At 33.5% G+C, this 20788-nt stretch overlaps 1 protein-coding gene across 5 annotated transcripts; it reads left to right on the top strand.

Moving 5' to 3' along the window:
• The first annotated feature begins 644 nt into the window (after window positions 1-644).
• LOC128189334 (WSCD family member CG9164-like) lies at window positions 645-19143 on the top strand. Of its 5 annotated transcripts, none has more exons than XM_052860900.1 (5): window positions 645-964; window positions 2437-2578; window positions 12957-13284; window positions 14185-14424; window positions 18112-19143. In XM_052860900.1, the coding sequence occupies exons 3-5, from the start codon at window positions 12984-12986 to the stop codon at window positions 18453-18455; spliced, it is 885 nt and encodes a 294-aa protein (XP_052716860.1). In that variant the 5' UTR covers window positions 645-964; window positions 2437-2578; window positions 12957-12983; the 3' UTR covers window positions 18456-19143. The 5 variants fall into 5 exon arrangements, with proteins under 5 accessions (XP_052716860.1, XP_052716858.1, XP_052716859.1 ...); XM_052860898.1 differs by having other exon boundaries at window positions 646-964; window positions 2437-2574; XM_052860899.1 differs by lacking the exon at window positions 645-964 and adding an exon at window positions 2159-2297 and having other exon boundaries at window positions 2437-2574.
• Window positions 19144-20788: the final 1645 nt, after the last annotated feature.

Genomic DNA, 20788 nt, shown 5'->3' with positions numbered 1-20788 from the left:
AATACAATCTGCTGCTTTACGCAAACCTTTGCAAAATCTGCTAAAATTGCATTAAAATCAATATTGTGAAAAAAAAGTGAAAAGACTCTGTTCATCGATTGTATTCATAAGCTTTTTGTTTTGTTTTGTTTTTGGTTGTTTTATGGTCGGCCGTAAAATAATATCATGTGTGATATCTTTAAATAATCGAGCTATTGTATATGTATTTGCGTACATTTGCTGATAACAAAAATATCCTAATAAATAAGGAACCACTGTACTACAACAAGGTTGTTTTCTTCTCTTGTTATGAACAGAGCTTTAAAATAATTGATAACACTTTAGTATTATATTGTGTGAAATTACATCATTCAATGAACTACATTATTCGTGAAATTATTCGTGCAGCGACATAGGGTATATATAAACATATGATAGATTAAAAGATATACAGTTTCAAACCCGATATATATAGCCGACAATTGCAGTAAAAAAATTCACATCTGGCAGTTATTTTGATAGCCACTGCCGTGTATAAAAAATTGTGTCATATCAATGCTAGAAATAAAAAGTAAACACATTTTTATTTTGTATGAGGAATCATATTGTTGCTATTAATCCAAAAAACTGTTGAATAATGAAATGACGAGAATAGTCTCAACGTTAACACTGATAAAATGTAGAGAGAGAAGAGAGAGAGAGAGAGAAGAAAAAATATCGCTGTCTATATAAACTGGGATTACTGACCTGTCAGCTAATCTGATGTTTGACGTGTATGCAAGCTATACATGTATAAACCAATAGGAACTACCAGTGGTCAATTCTTGGACGGCACGTCACCTGTAGTCTGCCGCTAGGAGGAAAGAAAGAAAAACACAAAACAACAACGTATGATTGATTTTTAATATGCGCTGGAGACGAGGAACGAAAATCGTATTTATGTGAAAACTGTACAGGACCTTTTCTTTTGATGTGATTTTCAACTGTAAGTATTTTTAAACGGTAGTTGACTGTAATTTGAATGCTTGAAGCAAATATGTAAACAGTTATGTAGTGTTTGTTTACCGAATTAACCTCTTCCTCGGTAAGAAAAGATATGCGTTTCTAAGAAGCCCCGCTGTCTTGTTTTTCAGTGACGTAATTTTATGGCTGATTTATAAAGTGCACAAAATGAGATGTGTTCAAGAAGTATAAATAAAGCACCACTATTAATGTTGAATCATACGCGTTATATGAGGAAGGGATGATGAAAAATAAAACGCCTTCCATAATACACCGATCTGTGTTGAACATCGAACAGCCCAGTGCTTTTGCCGCCATTCTCGCCGCGTTAAGGATTTTTTTCTCTCTCTGAATGTCCGATATGTCAAATGATTACCTTAATCGCATCACCTGTCATTAAATAATCCTGACAGTTTATTGGCGTATTACACTAAGCTTTCAGAGGAGGCATTGCAGCAACATTTTAGCGAAGCTGAATAAAACAACATGCTGAAGTGAAAAAAAAATTCAATTCTTCGTAGAAAGATTTTGCTTATTTTTTTTCATCTTTTAATAATCAATATAGAAGAACATTAATCTAGTTTAAAAAGTTCTTTTCCTGAAATTTCAAAGCAATGAGATGAAATCGACGCTATTTATAAATTTCAATTATGAATGTTAGAACATCAAATATACGTGGATCAAGAAGAGACACCTTTATACGCCTTTGGAAATAGTACAAACAAATAGAATTAGCGTAATGCAAACAATTGACTGTTATAACAACCATTTGATATCACATTTAACAGTGGGGTCATATATAGATTCGTATCTGTATTTTATGTGTTTCACTTGAATATTAATATTGAATGTTCGCTGAACCTATCGCTTTAAAAAAATACAAGAATGGATTTTTAAAATGTGACATAAGATATTTTTTTTTTGTTTACGTGTGAGGTGCTAATTAATGAATATTGTTTATTGTCAAAAGCATTTTTAAAAAGCATGCAAAGCTAATGATAAATTTTTCATGAGGCACTTGAACTAAATGAGAAAAAATAGAGAACCTGTACATGTATTCATGATTGTATCATATTACCTGAAATGTTTACATTATTGTAAATGAATTGATCACCACGCTCGTTAGTTTTGAGTTGGCAGCTGGATGTGTCATAGCACGCAACCAACATATAATCTGTTACAATATCAATATGATTATGTAATTTGACGAAAAAAAAAGAGACACAAATGAATGAATCGATTGGAGAGCACTTCTCGACCACTGATAACCACGATTGTGTTGTAACATAAATATTTGTTACAAATATAAACTGAAGGTAAGGGGCTCTCGTGTTGAATCATGGACGAAAACGATAGGTATCCATTTCACCGGTATTTCCCCCGCTAGTCCAGACCCTCACACGAGGCCTGGCTACACTGCGCCATCTACTGAAGAGGTATTGTATTTTCTTTCAGGCTGGTGGAAGTTTTCACAACAGTACGGTTTTGTGATGAAAGGTTGATTTTCTTCAGCTTCCTACAGGAGATAACGAGATCAGCGCGTTGCTGATTCACCATTATGACCACGGGCTTTTCGGCTGGGAGTTGACGAAAGTAGGTAATCGTATTTACATACATGTTTTAAGTTTGAGGCTTTTTCCTGTTTTGTTTTGTAAGTGTCTTTTTTGTTCATGTGTCATAGGGGCATGTCTTTTTTCTTTTCTTTTTTTTATATAATAAACCAGCTTTTAAGAATTGGTAAATGTAGACGCATTCAGATATGGATGTTACACAGGTAATTCTTTCATTTCAATAACAGCTAAATGCGTCGTCTGTAAAACCTTTTGTTGAAAAAAGTTTAAATGAACATGTTAAAAAGTGAGGAATTTTAAAAGAAAACACAGCTTGTTGAGACAAAACTTACTCCGATAGGCGTGTCTTTTATCGTCTCCTGGTTTTTATTGATGAACTGTATTGGAGAGAAACAACTTCACACTATATATATAAAGGGTGTGGAATGTCAACTGCCTCTACAGTACACTTACGTGTAGTACACTAACTGCTAACACGGACTCTAGCAGTTGATAGGAAGTTTGAATTAAAATTAAACTGAAGAGTCATTATTTTCAAAGAGATGACACTTATGTGGTTAAGGCACTCGGCTGCTGTTTGACAAGTTTCGAGAGGGTATCAACTTTGTCCGGAAGATAACGCTTAGGGTAAGGCTAATCACCGGTTAATAAGAACTTTGATCTGACACATGTACAAATACTTAATAAACAGCTTTTTGATGGTTCAAATATTTAGCTCGTTTTAGCTCATCAGGGCCGAAGGCTCGCGTGAGCTTTTCTGATCAAGATTTGTTCATTGTCTGTCGTTGTTGGCGTTGTAAACTTCTAACAATTTCATCTTCTTCTCCGGGACCACAAGAGCGACTTCACCCTTACTTGGCACAAAGCTACAACTTGGTAAAGGGGATTCAAGTTAGTTCAAATCAGGGGAGATGATTTAAAATTATGACTGAAATTTTTTTTGTATTATTCAAAAATCTTCATTTTAAAAACAGTTTGGCCAGAAAAGCTGAAATTTGCGTGGAAGCATCCTCATGAAGGTAGTGCAGATTCAATTTTGTTCAAATTGTGGTCCACAGGAGAAGGGTGGGGCCACGATGGGGGATCAAATTTTACAAATTTTGTTTTAGAGAAAATCTTTAAAAATCTTTTTTCCAATAACTATTAGGCGAGTATTGATCAAATTTGTGTAGAACATCCTCAGGTAGTGTAGATTCAAGTTCGTTCAAATCATGGTTCCCAGGGGGTATGTTTGGGCCACAATTGGGGGGGGGGGGGCTCAAGTTTTACATGGGAAGATAAAGAGGAATTTCTTTTTAAAAAGCTGAAACTTTTGTTAAAGCACAAGTTGTGCAGATTGAAGAATCATGATTCCCTGGAGAAAAATGGGACCACACAGAAGATGGATTTTTAATAAGAATAGAGGAATATCTAAAACAACAAAAGGGGTTTGGTAATATGTAAATAAAAATCAGCAGTTTTTAAAACATGTTTTTGTATTGTACTTAATTGTCAAGACATTTTGAATCTGATACCTTTATACTTATGTATTCTTATAGTTATAGCTATTGTGGCTCAGGTGAGCGATGTGGTCCCAGGGCCTCTTGTTACTTATACAATATATTGTTTATGAATAATTGTGTATGTGTGGATTGGGGGGGGGGGGGGGGTTACTTTGCAGGCTTATTCTATGCTACGACCCTTTGATGACGTGATCTACTGTACATATTGTACCTTCTCCTCTTTCTCATCTTCTCTATACATCTGTTAAAAAGATTTCGGTTTGGAGACGATGATAAATCTAAGTTGTGTATGGTTAACCAATGCTCTCTGTTCCGTAGTAAAAATATTTTTTTTTCAGTTTCAAACTAGCATTCTCGCAATTTCTCTATTAAAAAACCTCAGCCCTTGTCCGTTCTAAGTCGGGAGAGTAAGCGACCATGCAGTCTGGAGATACTCTCCGATACTTTGTGAAAACTAGAATATGTATCAGTCAAATAACGTACATACAATTTATTTAAAATGTAGATGATTTTAAGGAGTGTACTTTTATACAAATAATAATTTTTCTATACTAAAAAAACTCCATTACTGGAAAAGATTTATGTATTAAAAATTGTGTTATCGAAAAATTGAGTAGAAGAACAATGGCGGCGTTGTATTCCTTTCCAATATTAATTTAGCTGGAATAATCTTTCAAACCCAGATAGCCTATTAGATTTCACGGCACAAAGTGAAACATAATCCGCTGAGCTGTGTTTTTTCAGCAAATCAAAAATATAGATAAAATTTTTCACCGAATTAATATTAATAGAATTTCTCAGTGCACGTGAACCAAAGGCGACGCAAGTCTCTCCCCATATTCCACAAAATGCTTGATGGATTATTTTCAAAATTATTAGATAACACATTTTGCTGGAGTTCCCAGCTTGATAAAACGCCATGGTTTTTTTTAAAATAATAATTCATATCGACTTTTCTGTCATGGCTCAAAATTGCTTTCTATTTTAATTTTAGGGTATAAGGAAAAGTAGCTTAAACTTTACAGATTTTTAAAAAAAAAAATTGGATTGGATTCAGGAATCGTGTTTTCATGAAGAATGAATCAGATATTCTTATGGCAGACTATTACAATCCAATTTCATATTGATTTTAGGGGTAAAAATAACAACATGCATAAATGATTTAAAATGAATGGTCTTTTTGATAAATACCCATACTTCATTATAATATTCTGAATTGCAGGCAACACTGTTAAAATACTTCGGCCAAATAAATTGGCATCATAGGTTTTGGTTGATCTGTTTGAAAAAAAAAACGAAAAAAAAAAAATAAACAACCAAAATAAAGAGAGAAAGAAAGAAATGACCCCCCCCCCCTAAAAAAAGCAAATTTAAAAAAACAAACAAAACCAACTCTTTATTGAAAAAAAAACGTGGTTTGCAATGCATATAACCGTAAGACCGCTAGTTAATTCCATAAGCCTTGTTGCAAATTCCATTTAAATTGAAATTCCAGGTTCTAACTGAACGATAAATAAGTAACAAAACAATTAACTTTCTTTGCATTATTTGTGGTAAAATTGTTTTTCTCAATAACAAATGAAAGCTCTGAAAATTATACTTCGTTACTTATGCAAGTTTTATTATAATGACAACTAGAGCAGAGCTCGTGGCAAAGCCCCGAGTACGTTGTTGCTGCGAGTTGAAAATATATGTTATATGGTGTCAAACGATTATAATGACTATACTTTCAGTTCTGCTTTTGTTATAAAAACGTGTTGTGATTGAAAGCCTGTATATAAAACGTGTTTTGAAACAAAGAAAGGAAGAAAATATTTTAGGAAAACTATTTGTCGAGCAGAGTTTATGTAATCGTTTCAAACATTCTTTAAAAAGTGAGATGTTTAATGGCGAGTTAAATTTTCAAGGGTAGCAAGCATTGTTATAAACAGTATGTACTCATGATTCATGTCAGGAATTGTATTTCTTTTTTAAACTGAACCCGCCTACAAAACACGTAAACCTTTCTCAAAGATAACTTCTATATTAAAATATTTCTAAATTTTTGAAGACTATGTGCAAGTTTAGAATTGCGTGCTGACAAAATTTACAGACCCTAAAACGTACTACTACACCAAAAAAGCGTGCGGCCTACGTGCGAGAAACGTTTCGTGTAAACCTTTTAGAGTTTCATGTAAACCGTTTAGCGTTTCGGGCAAAGCGTGTAAATCGTTTGGAGCAAAGCGTGCGAGAACCGGGTGAAACGTTCATCAGATTTCATTCGGAACTCTCTGACAAGTTAATTGTTTCAAAATGGCGCCCGTGTTTTACATTACTTTAACAAAATTGAGCGAATTTTTAACAAACAAAAGAAAGGTATATATATTAAAAGACGACTAGTAACAGATAATTACATGTATATTTAACGTTTTCATGCGATGTTTCAGTACTGAAACAATAATAAAATTCGCTATACATAAAAAATATTAAACATACAGTTAGCGAAACATGATTTCTATTGGAACAAACCTAAATCAACTTTAACTTGCACGATCATGATTTGATAAGCATGTATTTTTATTATTTATTTACATCGATAACTCTTACTGAGACCATTCCGCTGTGTACAAGCAGCACACATAACCTCGGACATCGGGTGAGACCTGCACCTGGCTAAACCTGTCAATCAAACTCTGTGTATTTGTTTTCATTGGATGGTCAGGCGTCTCTCTTTTGTCAAAAGCCAATGGAAAATTAATGACTTCAAGGTAATCGGAATACGTATTTGATGAAGCACACAATTTAAATGATAGAAAATTTATTAATTATTTGAACAAAATTAAATGTAAACATAGAAAGGTAATAAAAAATTAATTATTATGGGAATCTATACGCATGGTACTCAATTCAAATAGATTATATCATGATTTTATTATTTTATGTAGTAAAATCACCCTTCCAACAGTTACTCAATTACATAACAATTGATGACCTGGGGCTATAAATGTTCTGAGCTGTGTGCGCTGAAGCGACACAAGATTCTCGGTCGCATGCGGCAATTGAATTAACACAGACTGGCCGAATAAACAAAGGGGTGGGAAAGTGAAACAAAATGTTACACATAAGAAACCACCAAAAATGATTTTCGACAGATCTTGCTATCTTTTCTCCAATTAAAAAAAAAACAGCGCGAGCACCTGTCAGCGGGGCGGGAGGAGGGGGGGGGGGCAGCAATGAGTTCGCTTCCACAATGAAACTACAGTAGTGATTAATATGTGACCGATAGAATCTAATCTAAAGTTGTTTAAACTCATGTGAATATTTTTTAAAATAATCATCGAATGCCTCAATTCAGGGCATACCTTTATCGTGCTAGCACCTACCGCAAACATGTAACATGGAACTTTGATTATAATTTGATTTGATTTTTAAACTACCTTACACGCTATCGTATAAATCAATGCTTAATCAACTGTACAAGTAAAATAAATTTATCTTTTCATCTTAAACCAATATAATAGTTGAAAACATAATAAAATATAGTTGTGTCCGTGCAAAATATGAAACATAAACGCGTCATAAGGTACATGTAGAAGAACACGAACCGACCGCGGATCACTTATCCACTCGCGCCGGATCTCCTCAGCCATGTGCGAGGGATGATCATCATTTAAATGTTTAATATTGGAGGGGGGGGGGGGGTGGGTGTTGATTTATAACATTAATTGTACAGTTTTTAAAGTAGTTTACATAAACAAACCAACCATTAGTTTATGTCTAACGATTTTTCCGATTTGAAGTAATATCGTTCATTAATATTCATTTACACTCAAATATTTAATTTTATATATACAAGTAGGACAAACTTTTATAACATAAAATTAAAACAGTTCTTGTATATACGGCTATATTAACTCAAACACGTTCATATGCATGTAAGTGTAAGTCGCGGTGTGCGAATCTTGTGTATTAAATAACCGCTTACCGCTAGGTAATGCAGCCGTCGCTGATCTCCTCGGCCGTGGGCAAAGAATATATTTCGTAAAGGTACAACGCACAGAAACGCACAGCTCACAACCAAGGAAGATTTGAAAAGTTTGCAATATAATGACCTTACTCTATCAGATAGAAGTTATATATTTTAAACTTAAACCCCACAATTGATCTATGTCTATTACTGCTTTAGAGAATGACATTGCTTTTATTAATTAAATGAACTATTTCTTACTTGACATCCAATCGTTTAATTCATAAAAAGATTTTGTGTAATCAAAACTAAAACAATTCTTGAGTTCGCGGCTAAATAAACTCATATATGAGAGACGCAACTCTCGTGTATTAGATAACAGCTGACCGCTAGGTAGTCCAGCCGCGAGCACGGTGACCGATTTTCTCGGCCGCGGGCGAGGGAGAGCTTACGTAATGGTACACACACACACAGCTCTGATTCAAGGTAGATTTTAAATGCATGGAATTAATAAATAAAATGTAATGCATAGAGTTTTTTAATTCCATATTTTGTGGTTAAAAAGAAAAGAAAAAGAATGTTTTGTTTTCCAATTGCCGTTTTTAATGATTGTGCACTATAAGAACTAAACAACAATGACTTAATCTCCTAAAAAAAAAAGCATGTACTCCAACAACAAAAAAATTCTTATAAATTAATGCCTCCTGTATAAACCAGCATACTTTCTGCGGCAACTTTATGCCAGTTGTACGCACAAAGACTTTCGTTAACTTGTCAAATGAAAACAGGTACATGTCAACATGTAAAGCTTTTTACACTCATACTACACAAATCACTTACAAAATAATATTGTTACGACCTTTATGAGATCCCAACAAACAACTTTTCCAGCGACATCCATCTCAAAATCCAAACCGTTTTTGAGTTATTAAGCAAAAACTTTTAGGGGCTATTGGCCCTTAATTTAAGGGGCCAGCCCTTTTTTATTGGTGTCAAATGAAAGCCCTTGCTATTCTGCACAACTTTTATTCTACATGTCTTAACAAAATATTTTTTGTTAAAAAGATATAAAGGAAAATATGTCTAAATTTTTGCACTTTTTGGAATCCTGTTTTTTGACCCCCTACCTTTTCCTAAATAAGGAACGTAATCCAAAAACAAAAACCGATGTATACAACTTCAATGTCTTTGTTATTCAAATTCGTTGGATTCCCATTCCCTGCTATCATAGTCTCGGAGCCTTTGTCTGGAAACCAAAGGCCCTAAAAATTTTTAAAAGGGGAATAACTCGTTAACGGAAAGGGAATTCTAACTTTTATGAATTGATGAAGATAGTGTTTTGTAAAGTCCATTAGCCCTGAAAATTTGAGCAAAATCCGTTCAGAAATGAGAACGATATGAAGCCTCAAAGTTCGCGTCTAGGAAGAAAAAAAAAAACTAGAGCAAAGCTCGTTGCAAAGCAACGAGTGGGTCTTCCGTTAATGTTGGAAGTAAAGCTGGAAGTTACTGTAAGAAGCAGAGCTCTTAAACCAATTACAAGAGTAACTAAAATATAAAAGATAAAAAAAATCGAGTTATTCATGGTACGACTTAACAAAATACGAATGATTTTAAGTACGACTTAACAAACATCTTTCCGATTTCAAGAACGACTTAACCAAAAAAATCCGAATGTGTTTAAGTACGACTTAACAATATTTTTGGAACGAGTTAATTTCACTTTAAACATTACGCTATTTTTTAAACCAAGGACGCGGAATCAAAATTTCCGGATTTATCAATTTTGAAACCCCGATATCTCTGTAATGCATCGTCCGATTTTAAAACGGGTTTCGGTTTTAAATTAAGCTAGATAAAAGCTTCTTTGCTACTTTATGATTAATATCAAATTATTGGTCAGAAAAGAGTTATTATGAAAAGATTTAGTAGCCCTTCTGGCCCCTAGTTTGAGGGGTCAGCCCCTTTTTCTTGATATCAAATAAAAGGTCTCGCTAATATAAACATATTTTGTTTTACAAGTGTTCATGAATTGTAAACCGTTCTCGAGATATCTGTACAAATGCGTTTTAGGGGCCGACCCTTTAACCCCTTACCGGGGCCACTAACAACAAAATGGCTGGTATCATATTGTTAGAACATTATTTTGAAGAACTTTTGTTCTACATTGCTTTTAAAAATATTTCTCCTTTTTCAGATATTAATGATCAGAGTTTTGAGTTCTGGCCCCTTGAAACCCCTTATTATACGTAATATATTACGTAATATATGACTTAGGTATGGTAATGTATATATGAACAGCTGTACAATGAACATTTTTGCTTCTATAATTAATGACAAAATATTGTTCAGTAAAGAGGTATTGTAAGAAGACATTAGAGCCCTCTTGACCCCTAATTTGAGGGGCCAGCCCCTTTTTCTTGACATCAAATAAAAGGTCTTGTAAATATAAACATATTTTTTTTAACAAGTGTTCACAAAATGTTTACCGTTCTTGAGATATCTGTACAAATGTGTTTTAGGGGCCGACCCTTTAACTCCTAAATGGGGTCATAAACAAAAACATCGAAGGTAGCCTATTGTACAAAACATTATTTTGAACAACTTTTGTTCTACATTGCTTTTCAAAATATTTCTCCTTTTTCAGATATTAATGATCAAAGTTTTGAACTTCTGGCCCCTTGAAACCCCTAATTACGTAATATATGACTTAAGTATGGTACTGTATAGATAAACAGCTGTACAATGAACATTTTTGCTTCTATAAATGATAACAAATGATTGTTCACTAAAAAGTTATTGCAAATAGACTTTAAAGCCCTCTTGGCCCCTAATTTGAGGGGCCAGCCCCTTTTTCTTGATTACAAATAAAAGCCCGTGCAAATTGAAAAAGCTTTTGCATTACATGTTTTAACAAAATATTTATACGTCAAAAGATATTACGGAAAATGTGCGAAAATTTTGTGAAAAAATTTGGTGCTAATTTTCAGGTTCAGGCGAGCTTCTAGGCCTTGCGCATTTTTCGCAATTGGAAGCATGGAGGGAAATCTACAGACATTCATCTACAATCCCTGCAAATTTCAAGTTTTTATCATGATTAGTTTCAGAGGAGAAGCGTGGACAATATGACCCTTAAAAATTTACAAAATCGTCCATATCTGAAACCGGAAGTGACGTAATCATTTGAAATTTTTATAATCAGTAGCGACATTGATGCTTTATAAATCCTAAAAATTTGGTGTAAATCGGTTGAATAGTTTCTGAGAAATAACGCTCCAAAAAAGTCAGAAAAAGAAAAAAAAGTATAATAATAAAGAAAAAGAAACCGTAGAATAACAAGAGGGTCTTCCGTTGGAAACGGAAGACCCTAAAAAGAAAAATAAGAATAATCTTAACCCGCACAATAATAGAAAGGTCTTCCGTTGGAAACGGAAGACCTTAATGATAAAATGGAAATGATAAATATAATAGTAAACAGGATAATGGAAAGAATATTCTCAAAAAAAAAAATGAATAAAAATAAAATGATATTTTCTATCTTAATTTTGAGTACTTGTAAGTAAATACTGTTTTGATTGAAAAAAAAACCCCAAAACACTAACCTATTGAGCATTTTTTAATACTCTCTATTTGAATGTACATGTTAGATGTAGATAACTGCCTTGGATGAACTATTTTTTCTGAGAAATAAGTTGTTGAATTCAAGATAATTATATCTGGATGAAGATAGATGTCGTGGATTTATGCCCTGTCATATTCTGTTATGTTGTCTTTGTTAAACATCGATCTGAGTGTGTCAGTAACAAGAAGAAAATGTGATTATAGTAGTCTGTCATCACCCGGTATATCCCGCTCCGCCGGACTAAATCTAATCAACGAACGATACGTCATCAATGGCCGACCTCCCTATAGCATCTCGTTAACTGCCATTCACTCTTTGGATCTGTCGATAAGGGATGGTATATGTACAGGGAGAAAATGATGGACTGATTAAATACCATTGCGAATCAATAATATACCATCAGTGTCTTTGAAGGTTTTTTAATGATTCGCAAACATGAAGTTAGATAAACTTGAAATGGTCTCTTTAGATATGATGCTTTTTAAGAACGGAGAAAATGAAATTGTCTTCGAATCGGCATTAACTCGAAAAGCGATGGCAACCATATCTATAATTGCATTTATAAACCTTTGAGATCATACAAAAAAATATCAGAAAAAACTTCATTATCCCTCATGTTTGAATCATTAGGTGGTGTAGTTTTTATCGAATATTGGCATTGCTTTAGTTTAGTATGACTTCTGAAACGTAAAAGTTTAACAGCAGGCCTACCTTGATCCGAAGAGCGCTCTTATTGTTTCTTTTTAAAAAATAACAGTCTCTAATTCGAGAGTTCACTATTTTTTAATCAAATTATGAAACAAGTCAAATATTTTATGTTTTTATTGCTGTATTGCTGATTTCGGAGACCACCCTGGAAATTCTCACGCTTGATATATTTTGCCCCTTTCCTAAATCTACAATGCCATAAAAAAGAAGCAAGCGTCTTGTTTAATTATGTAAACATGACAATGAAAAGAAAAGCATGTTAAGTTAGATTGGTTGCCGAGTGTTCCGTCTTGTGAGTTTCAACTTCCGTTTTCTTCACCTAATTATTACAGTGCTTGTTTATTTCGTGCGCATGTTTTCATGAAAGATACAGTTCACCGAGAGAATGCAGACAACGAGGAAAGAAAGAGTGCTGAAGATCGAATTTTTAGATATTTTATTTGCTCTGTAATCAATTTAACTTGATGGAGTAAGCATTTAATGGAATCGTCAGATAAGATAAGAATGAACTTCATTACAGCGCTGTTTGAGCCAAATAACGTTTTATATATAGAACCAATATTGTCAGAATTCACGGAACGGCTCAACGAACGTTGGAAATTATATTATAGAATGTCTCATCATTTCAGAATCTTGGATAACATAGAGGTCCACGAATGAGCTGGTCTACATGTTACCGCTTCAGGTTTTCGTCGTCGGCTGTCGTCTGCCTCGCTCTGTTTTACATCGTGGTCTTTAATGGTCTATCCCTGTACGGCCTGATCAAATCTACCTACACCCCCGTGTCACTTCCGGTCAATAGGGACCGTCTGTATTTTGCCTACATGAAATATGACAGGGCTCTATGGAAGTGCAAAAAGCCACATCTGTCGCAAACTCCACTACCTCTCACTGCTTTAGCTAGTTTCCCCGGATCCGGAAATACATGGGTCCGACATATTCTACAACAAGCCACAGGTAAGATGTTTAATTACCTATATACCTGTAAATGTCATTGGACACTCAATAACGTTCAAATGGGCAGCTAGCGACACCCAATACGGTTTGTTTTAAACCAGCTTAATTTATTCAATTTGGTATTTTTGAACGACAAACGACTATATTAAGACTTTCACAAAATATAGTATTTACATATTTCATATATTTCCAATTGGCTCTCCCTTCCTCCTTTAGAAATTGCAATTTCATTAAAAAATCTATATATGAATACATTTAGTTTTAGCTACGCCCGAGCGGGGTCATTTACACCATACCATTTCCTTTTAGTTTATTGCCAAGTTTAACAGCAAAGTATTTGTAATTTTAGTAATAATCCAAAAATTAGGTCATTGAAGGTACTATACATGTAGCTTTAACTTAGACTGAATTTAAGGTATGATGCAGTATGACGCATCACAAGTTAGAATTAACATAAGGCTAAAAAATATACATTTATTAAAGAAAGATGGGAACAGCGTAGTGTTAATATACGAATATTGGTGATTTGTCTGTGTGGCCGACAATGAAATAGACTTCACATGTACAGGCCTACTTTGACACACACTACAAAAAGTCCAAGGCCATGCTCAGATGAGAAATCCATTTTGCCACCGGATAAGAGTTTAGACATTTGCAACTGTGTTCGAAACTAAAAAAGGCGTAAATCTATAAATACATGTATATATTGTTTTGTTTGATATAAAGGTACATTTATTAAGTAATACAATTTTATAACAAATTAAAGATAAAAACATACATTAATAAAAGATTTATATATCATGATATAATTGGTAAACGGAATTATAAAATTTGAAATTGAAATGAAATTATACGTCACAATAGCTGATCTTTTGAATTTTTTTTTTCATTTTTATCCAGGAATTCTCACCGGAAGTATATATAACGACAAAGTACTGAAAATTATGGGATTTCCGGGAGAGAATATTCAGAACTCTTCTGTTCTCGTCGTCAAGACCCACGATTATGGCAGAAATGAGACCCAAAAATACCAAAGGGCAATTCTTATTCTCCGAAATCCCAAAGACGCCCTGCTCGCGGAATTCAATAGATTAAGGGGCGGCCATATTGGTTTTGCTAGAAAGGAGGATTTTACTAAAAGTAGGTGTTTTTAAAGGGTTTGTGTGAAAGGGGGAAGGGAGTGCAATTCTTCTGTACTTATCGAAACAGAATGCTGATAAAACGGAGACCACATCAGTGCACTAATAAGAAAAGTGCAGGTAATTTACCCCTAAACTTTGGCATACTCTTAAGAATTAGAGACCTCATGCAGGCAGCGGGAATATTTTGCGATGAAAATCGCTGGTTAAATTTTTATTGCGTACTAAACGTATGTTTCAATCAAGTTGTTTTATATTGATGAGATTTAAATCCGATTTGTAACAAGTGCTTGCAAGTTGGCTCCAAGATCGTTAAGCAGAGTGTTCAGTCATAATTTCAATTATTCATAAAATGCTCAATTATATATACATGTACATACATATACTAGTAGTTAAAACCTCTCTATTTGTAAAGGCAACATTAAAATTTGTTTGTTTTTAAAATGAAATTATAACCGTAAAGCATAATAAGTTGTAAACACATTGTCATTTATTTAAAGTGGCGCAAAATGTAGAAACGTCATTAACTACACAAAATTGGCTGGAAAACCTACAATCTGTTTGCAAGAAAAAACTAAATCAACAAGTATAAAACAAAAAGGGTATCCCAGGGACAAATATGCATAAACCTAATTATGTTCTCCTTCGTTTCACTCATCCGAACATAAAGTATATCTATTCTAAGTATTTTATAAATAACAACAACACAGGTGTTAGAGTGAGTGAGCTATCCAACCAGTTTATTCGCCGTAATATACAATCAGCACGCGACGTTTAATAGCGATGAACTGGAATTAGGCCCAATAATTGTATATTTCCAAATATATCTACAAAATACAATGTAAATTTCATATATAAATACATATCAAGAATACTTCATCATTTCCACATGTACCTATAAACAAAAACAAAAAAATCGTGTTCGAAAGGGTTGATTGCTCTTCGATGACCTGTCTATACCTGATCGGTTCTGTATATACTACAACCAAACAACTACTTGTATAACTGCGCTAAAAGAAGTAGTCCGTAAAAAATACAACTTACAGAAATTTATATATACAAAATCGAATTACTTAAGCAATAACATGCTTTCTTTGGTGGTTCATGCGGAATATGAAGGTGGCTACATTGCAGAAACAAGAGGCCCATGGGCCACATCGCTCACCTGAGGAACAATAGGTATGATAAAATCAGCTTAATGGACTCATAATACAAACAATCTGGACAATGTACAATAATACATGTAGATCCTGTATAAATAAAATCCATTTTTCCCCCTGCATATTCTTATGTTTATAATCATTAGTCCCTTTTCTAACAGGATGATTTTATAGTCATATCACATGTTGAGTATTGCAGATCTCAAAAAGATCCTTAAGAATTGTTTATATATGGGATATAAAGTTACATCAAGCTCTGAACCTTCTTGTGAGGCCGAAGAATTGTCCTGGAGCCAAAGTCTTAACAATTATAAAGAATCATCTGGCTGATTAGTTTCTGAAAAGAAGATTTTTAAAGATTTACTCTATATATTCCTATGTAAAACTTTAACACCCCCCCCCCCAATGTGGCCTCACCCTACCCCCAGGGATCATGATTTTCACAACTTGGAATCTACACTACCTGAGGATACTTCCACACAAGTTTCAGCTTTCCTGGCTGATTAGTTTCTGAAAAGAAGATTTTTAAAGATTTACTCTATATATTCCTATGTAAAATTTTGACCCCCCATTGTGGCCCCACCCTACACCCAGGGGTCATGATTTTCACAACTTTGAATCTACACTACCTGAGGATGCTTCCACACAAGTTTCAGCTTTCCTGGCTGATTAGTTTCTGAGAAGAAGATTTTTAAAGATTTACTCTATATATTCCTATGTAAAACTTCGACCCCCCATTGTGGCCCCACCCTACCCCCGGGGGTCATGAATTTCACAACTTTGAATCTACACTACCTGAGGATGCTTCCACACAAGTTTCAGCTTTCCTGGCTTTCTGGTTCTTGAGGAGAATATTTTTGAAAAATTCTTAAAATTTTTCATTAATTTCTAATTATCTCCCCTTGAAAACGGGTGTGGCCCTTAATTTTCACAACTTTGAATCCCCTTTGCCTAAGGATGATTTGTGCCAAGTTTGGTTGAAATTGGCCCAGTAGTTCTTGAGAAGATGTTGAAAATGTGAAAAGTTTACGGACAGACGGACGGACGGACAGACGGACGACAGACAAAATGTGATCAGAATAGCTCACTTGAGCTTTCAGCTCAGGTGAGCTAAAAATATATTACCCGTGTTAGCGCGTTATGTATTTTTTTTTCTGCAATGACCGCTACCTTCATAACTCGCAAGAATAATCAAAAAAGCATTTTATTGTGTTTATTTACATCTCTTTGTTAAGAAATTAATAAATTGGTCGGGAAAGTCAGAAAAATACCTAAATTATTGTTAATGTAGATCCGTACGTTAGATAAATGAAACAGCCATATTGTCTTCTATTGGAATTTGAGTCTGAATTCATCATGATGATTTCGTGCAGGCCGTGATTTTTCTTACGTTGGTAGAGGTTTCGACCAATCGATTAAAGAAGCGTGTAGATTTTAGTGCTGTCAGTTTCTACAGGGCTATGAATTACAAACAATTTCGGTAAGAAAGAGGAAATCTTACTTGGTACATGTAAATATTATGGAAACAAAAAAGGTGACGCATTACATGTGTTTTCAACTTTTGAATTTACTTGCAGTTTATAATAAAATTTACAACATTTTGTAACTTCACAGTATTGGTCTGTAAAAAATGATTGAATTGTAACCTGACTGCTTCATGACGACGTCTTAAGTAAAATGGGATATATTTCAAATAATCATGCATTGGACATTCATATACATACGAAAATTGTGGTCGTGCATGTGTGTGGTTGGGAGTTTTTGTTGAGTTTTGATTTCTGTGTATACGTACATAGTATATTCAAGTCAGAGTGCATTTAATTAAATACGAAAAACACTACATAAATTTCTCATTTTACAAGCAGTCATTTTCGATATATTTAAATGTAAGTGATATGATGTCTTTAAAAATGACAGCGGACAGGCATTGTTGTGAATACTTAGAAAAGAAGCACAGACTTGTATCTCTGAGATACCTGGAGTAATAAATCAAAAGCTATTGTTATAGTAAAGGGTCAGATTTGCTTGGTTGCACACGGATTTACTTAAATATTTGATCTTTTTTAGAGGATTTTATAAATCTAAAGTTTGTCGGCAACGACAATTTCGGAAAAGAGAATTATATACAGTTGTCGTTTAAACCTTAAAACGGAGTTGTAAGATATGGTTTCTTAGTTTCAGATGCACACTGCAGTGCTGTTATGCACGTATACAAATTGAAAGTAGTTGTGTATGTTGGATCTATGTGATCCTTGTTGAAGAAAAGATAATGCATATACAAGCACTTATACTCAATTTGCATTGGAGAGAGAGAGAGATAGAGAGAGAGAGAGAGAGAGAGAGAGAGAGAGAGAGAGAGAGATTTACGTATATCATGGTATACACCCATTAGATGTAGCCTGATAATTCCAATATCATGACAACCAAACACGTGTCGTATGATATGTAGAGATATACTGTACTGTTTTAGATGATTAGATATTGCTTACTACTGTTTGCTTAATTTCTTTGTAATTATCTTTTTTCAGAATGGAAAGGTTTTGTGACTATTAAAGCAAAGAGCTGGTTTGAACTGAACAAATCTTGGCTTGATTTTCCTGGTGATTTACATATACTGAGATATGAAGATCTGAAATCGGACCCAATAAATGAAATCAAAAGTTTACTCAAATTTTTACGCATAAACATATCACAGAAAGAATTGTCGTGTGTAATTGAGAATTTAACAGGGCGGTTCAAGAGGCCCGAGCGTGACGTCACAAACTTTACGCTGTACCCCAGCCTACTTGGACAAGATTTGGAGCGGTATGAACTACGAATTAACAGAACAATAGGGCAGCGACACAGACAAGCAAACATACCTCATTCTTAGCATTTTGTGATACTGTTGAGTAAGATTTTTATTATTTCGATCATTCATTACATCAAGAAGATACATGTTCAAAGCAAAAATGGCGAACGATTGAATACTATCTGATGCAGTGTACCGGATGCCAATCATACATGTATTTGTTTTTTGTTATAGAAAAAGATGCCGTGCAAATGTCGAATTCCACAATATACTCCGTGCTATAGCTGTTTTGTTATTTGCTGTTTTCGTTATCTGATGGAATTCCCAAAACAAAACAAAGTTCTGCTTCACATAATTATGAAGTCTCATAAAAACAATAGCTAATTCCGACAACTTTGGAAGCTTAATCTTATTGAAGTGTTCCCATCAGCTGCGATAGCTCAAAACTAATTAGTTCCACGTGTGAGGCTTGTTGTTTCTCAAACTCTGAAACATTATTACAATTCTTTTATAAACCGCGTATGTATTTCTGAATTACACGAACATGCACCTGTAATTACATACATGTGCCATGCATGTAAACCATTATTTCTCTTTAAATATCAATCGTTTTCATTGTCAACAAAATAAACTTTATAACATTGTATATGTGTACGTAGAATCAATAGTGTCGGATTTTTGAAAAAAAAAAACGTACATTGTTTATGCTAAATTTGTTGTGCTCGGGTGTACCACATTACAGAAGAAATAAAATAATTTTGAAACATTCGATTCCTTGAGTATTGCAGGTTATTGAACTCTTGTATTTTTATACAGTTCATGATGCCAAGAGACACATACAGTTAATTTAAGAAGACATAATGAATTTTTATGCAATAATGTGAACACTTTCTAATTTGTACTGTGAGCACGTGACCACCAATCCATGGATATCATGTATGCATGATAAATTTTATTAACACAACAGAAAACATGAAAACGTTGAAAAGATCAAAAATTTAAAGCGAAAATTAGGTTACCAAAATGTAAATGGGTTGCAAGAAAAAATTAAAATTTTTTTTTATTAAATGTAGAACAAGAAACCGCCTTCTAACTATAGAATGTCGTTAATGGAATTGCATGGAACGAAATAAAAGTTTTTTGTCAAATTTTGGATGCCATTCATACACTTGTTAGAGTGTAAATCATTATCATCAATTCGATATGATATTTTAGCAAGAAAATATCATTTTCATTAAAATGCAAATACTCTGAAGTGACATAGTGGTTCATAAAAGGGTATTTTACTATTAGTAATGACGACCGACAACTGTATGAGACATTATGACTAATCTTTTATCAGCTTAAAAGTCGTCAAAAGTGGTGATTTGTGTGACACTGTATCTTTTTCCGAATCAGTTTGAACGTGGAATTCGATAACAAATAACAATTTGGTATATAAAGTTGAAAAAACTTTGAATTCATTGTTAACAAAATTTTTGAGACTGTTTTTTCTCCAAACACATATATGTAATGACTGACAAAGCTCTACTCTAATTCAGGATGTTTGAAAATATGTACATGAAATAAATCATGTTCCTCTTATAAAAATTTTATGGTTAATTTTTACCAAACTAACTGATTTAAGTCTTTGGATTTAAAGAAAAATGGTAACGAAGTTTCTTTTTCCAGTTAATTGTATAGTATGTTTTACAACAAAATATCGAATATCAGTAGTGAGATACAGGACTCTCAATTTACTGAAAATTCGAGTGGAAGCTGCTCTTCACCAAAAAAAATTAAAGAAAACAATAAAAGGGTAAAATGAATACACTGCTAAATAGTATACATTAACAGTATATAAGAATTTACACAGTATTAAAGTTTGAATACGATGTTTCAAATCTATTTCGAATAAATATAATTAATGTTGATCATATAATTCAATATCAATATCATACTACCTGAATTAATGATGATAAAATATATCACAAAACACATAATATACATGATATAGGCATTGTTATGTACGAAATGATTCAATTTTACCTTAAGTAAAAAAGTTGCATATCTGTTATTCAATAACTTACTTAAAATTATATGGAATTAAAAGATACCATATTATATGATTTTAATGTTATATGTTGATTTTAATATCATATCATATATTAAAGTACAACATTGTTTTTTATTATTTAATACTTTCATGTTAAATGCTGAAATCTGATTGGTTTATACGCAGTTGATAATCCGTTCTATTACCCTCAGCGTTAGCAACACACTTGGCAACGGGTAACACAACAAACTGTTACCCTCCCAAACAGGCACTATTTATATAATATTATATGATAATATATCATACGATAAGACATGGAATTAAATCAACAAACATTTTTTCAATATCAAATTGAAAGCACGGTATTGATTTTTATCAT

The sequence above is a fragment of the Crassostrea angulata genome, chromosome 6, assembly GCF_025612915.1.
Source record: "Crassostrea angulata isolate pt1a10 chromosome 6, ASM2561291v2, whole genome shotgun sequence".
Taxonomy (NCBI): domain Eukaryota; kingdom Metazoa; phylum Mollusca; class Bivalvia; order Ostreida; family Ostreidae; genus Magallana; species Magallana angulata.
Note: the sequence above shows the minus strand (reverse complement) of the source record. Positions and strands in the feature narration are given on the sequence as shown.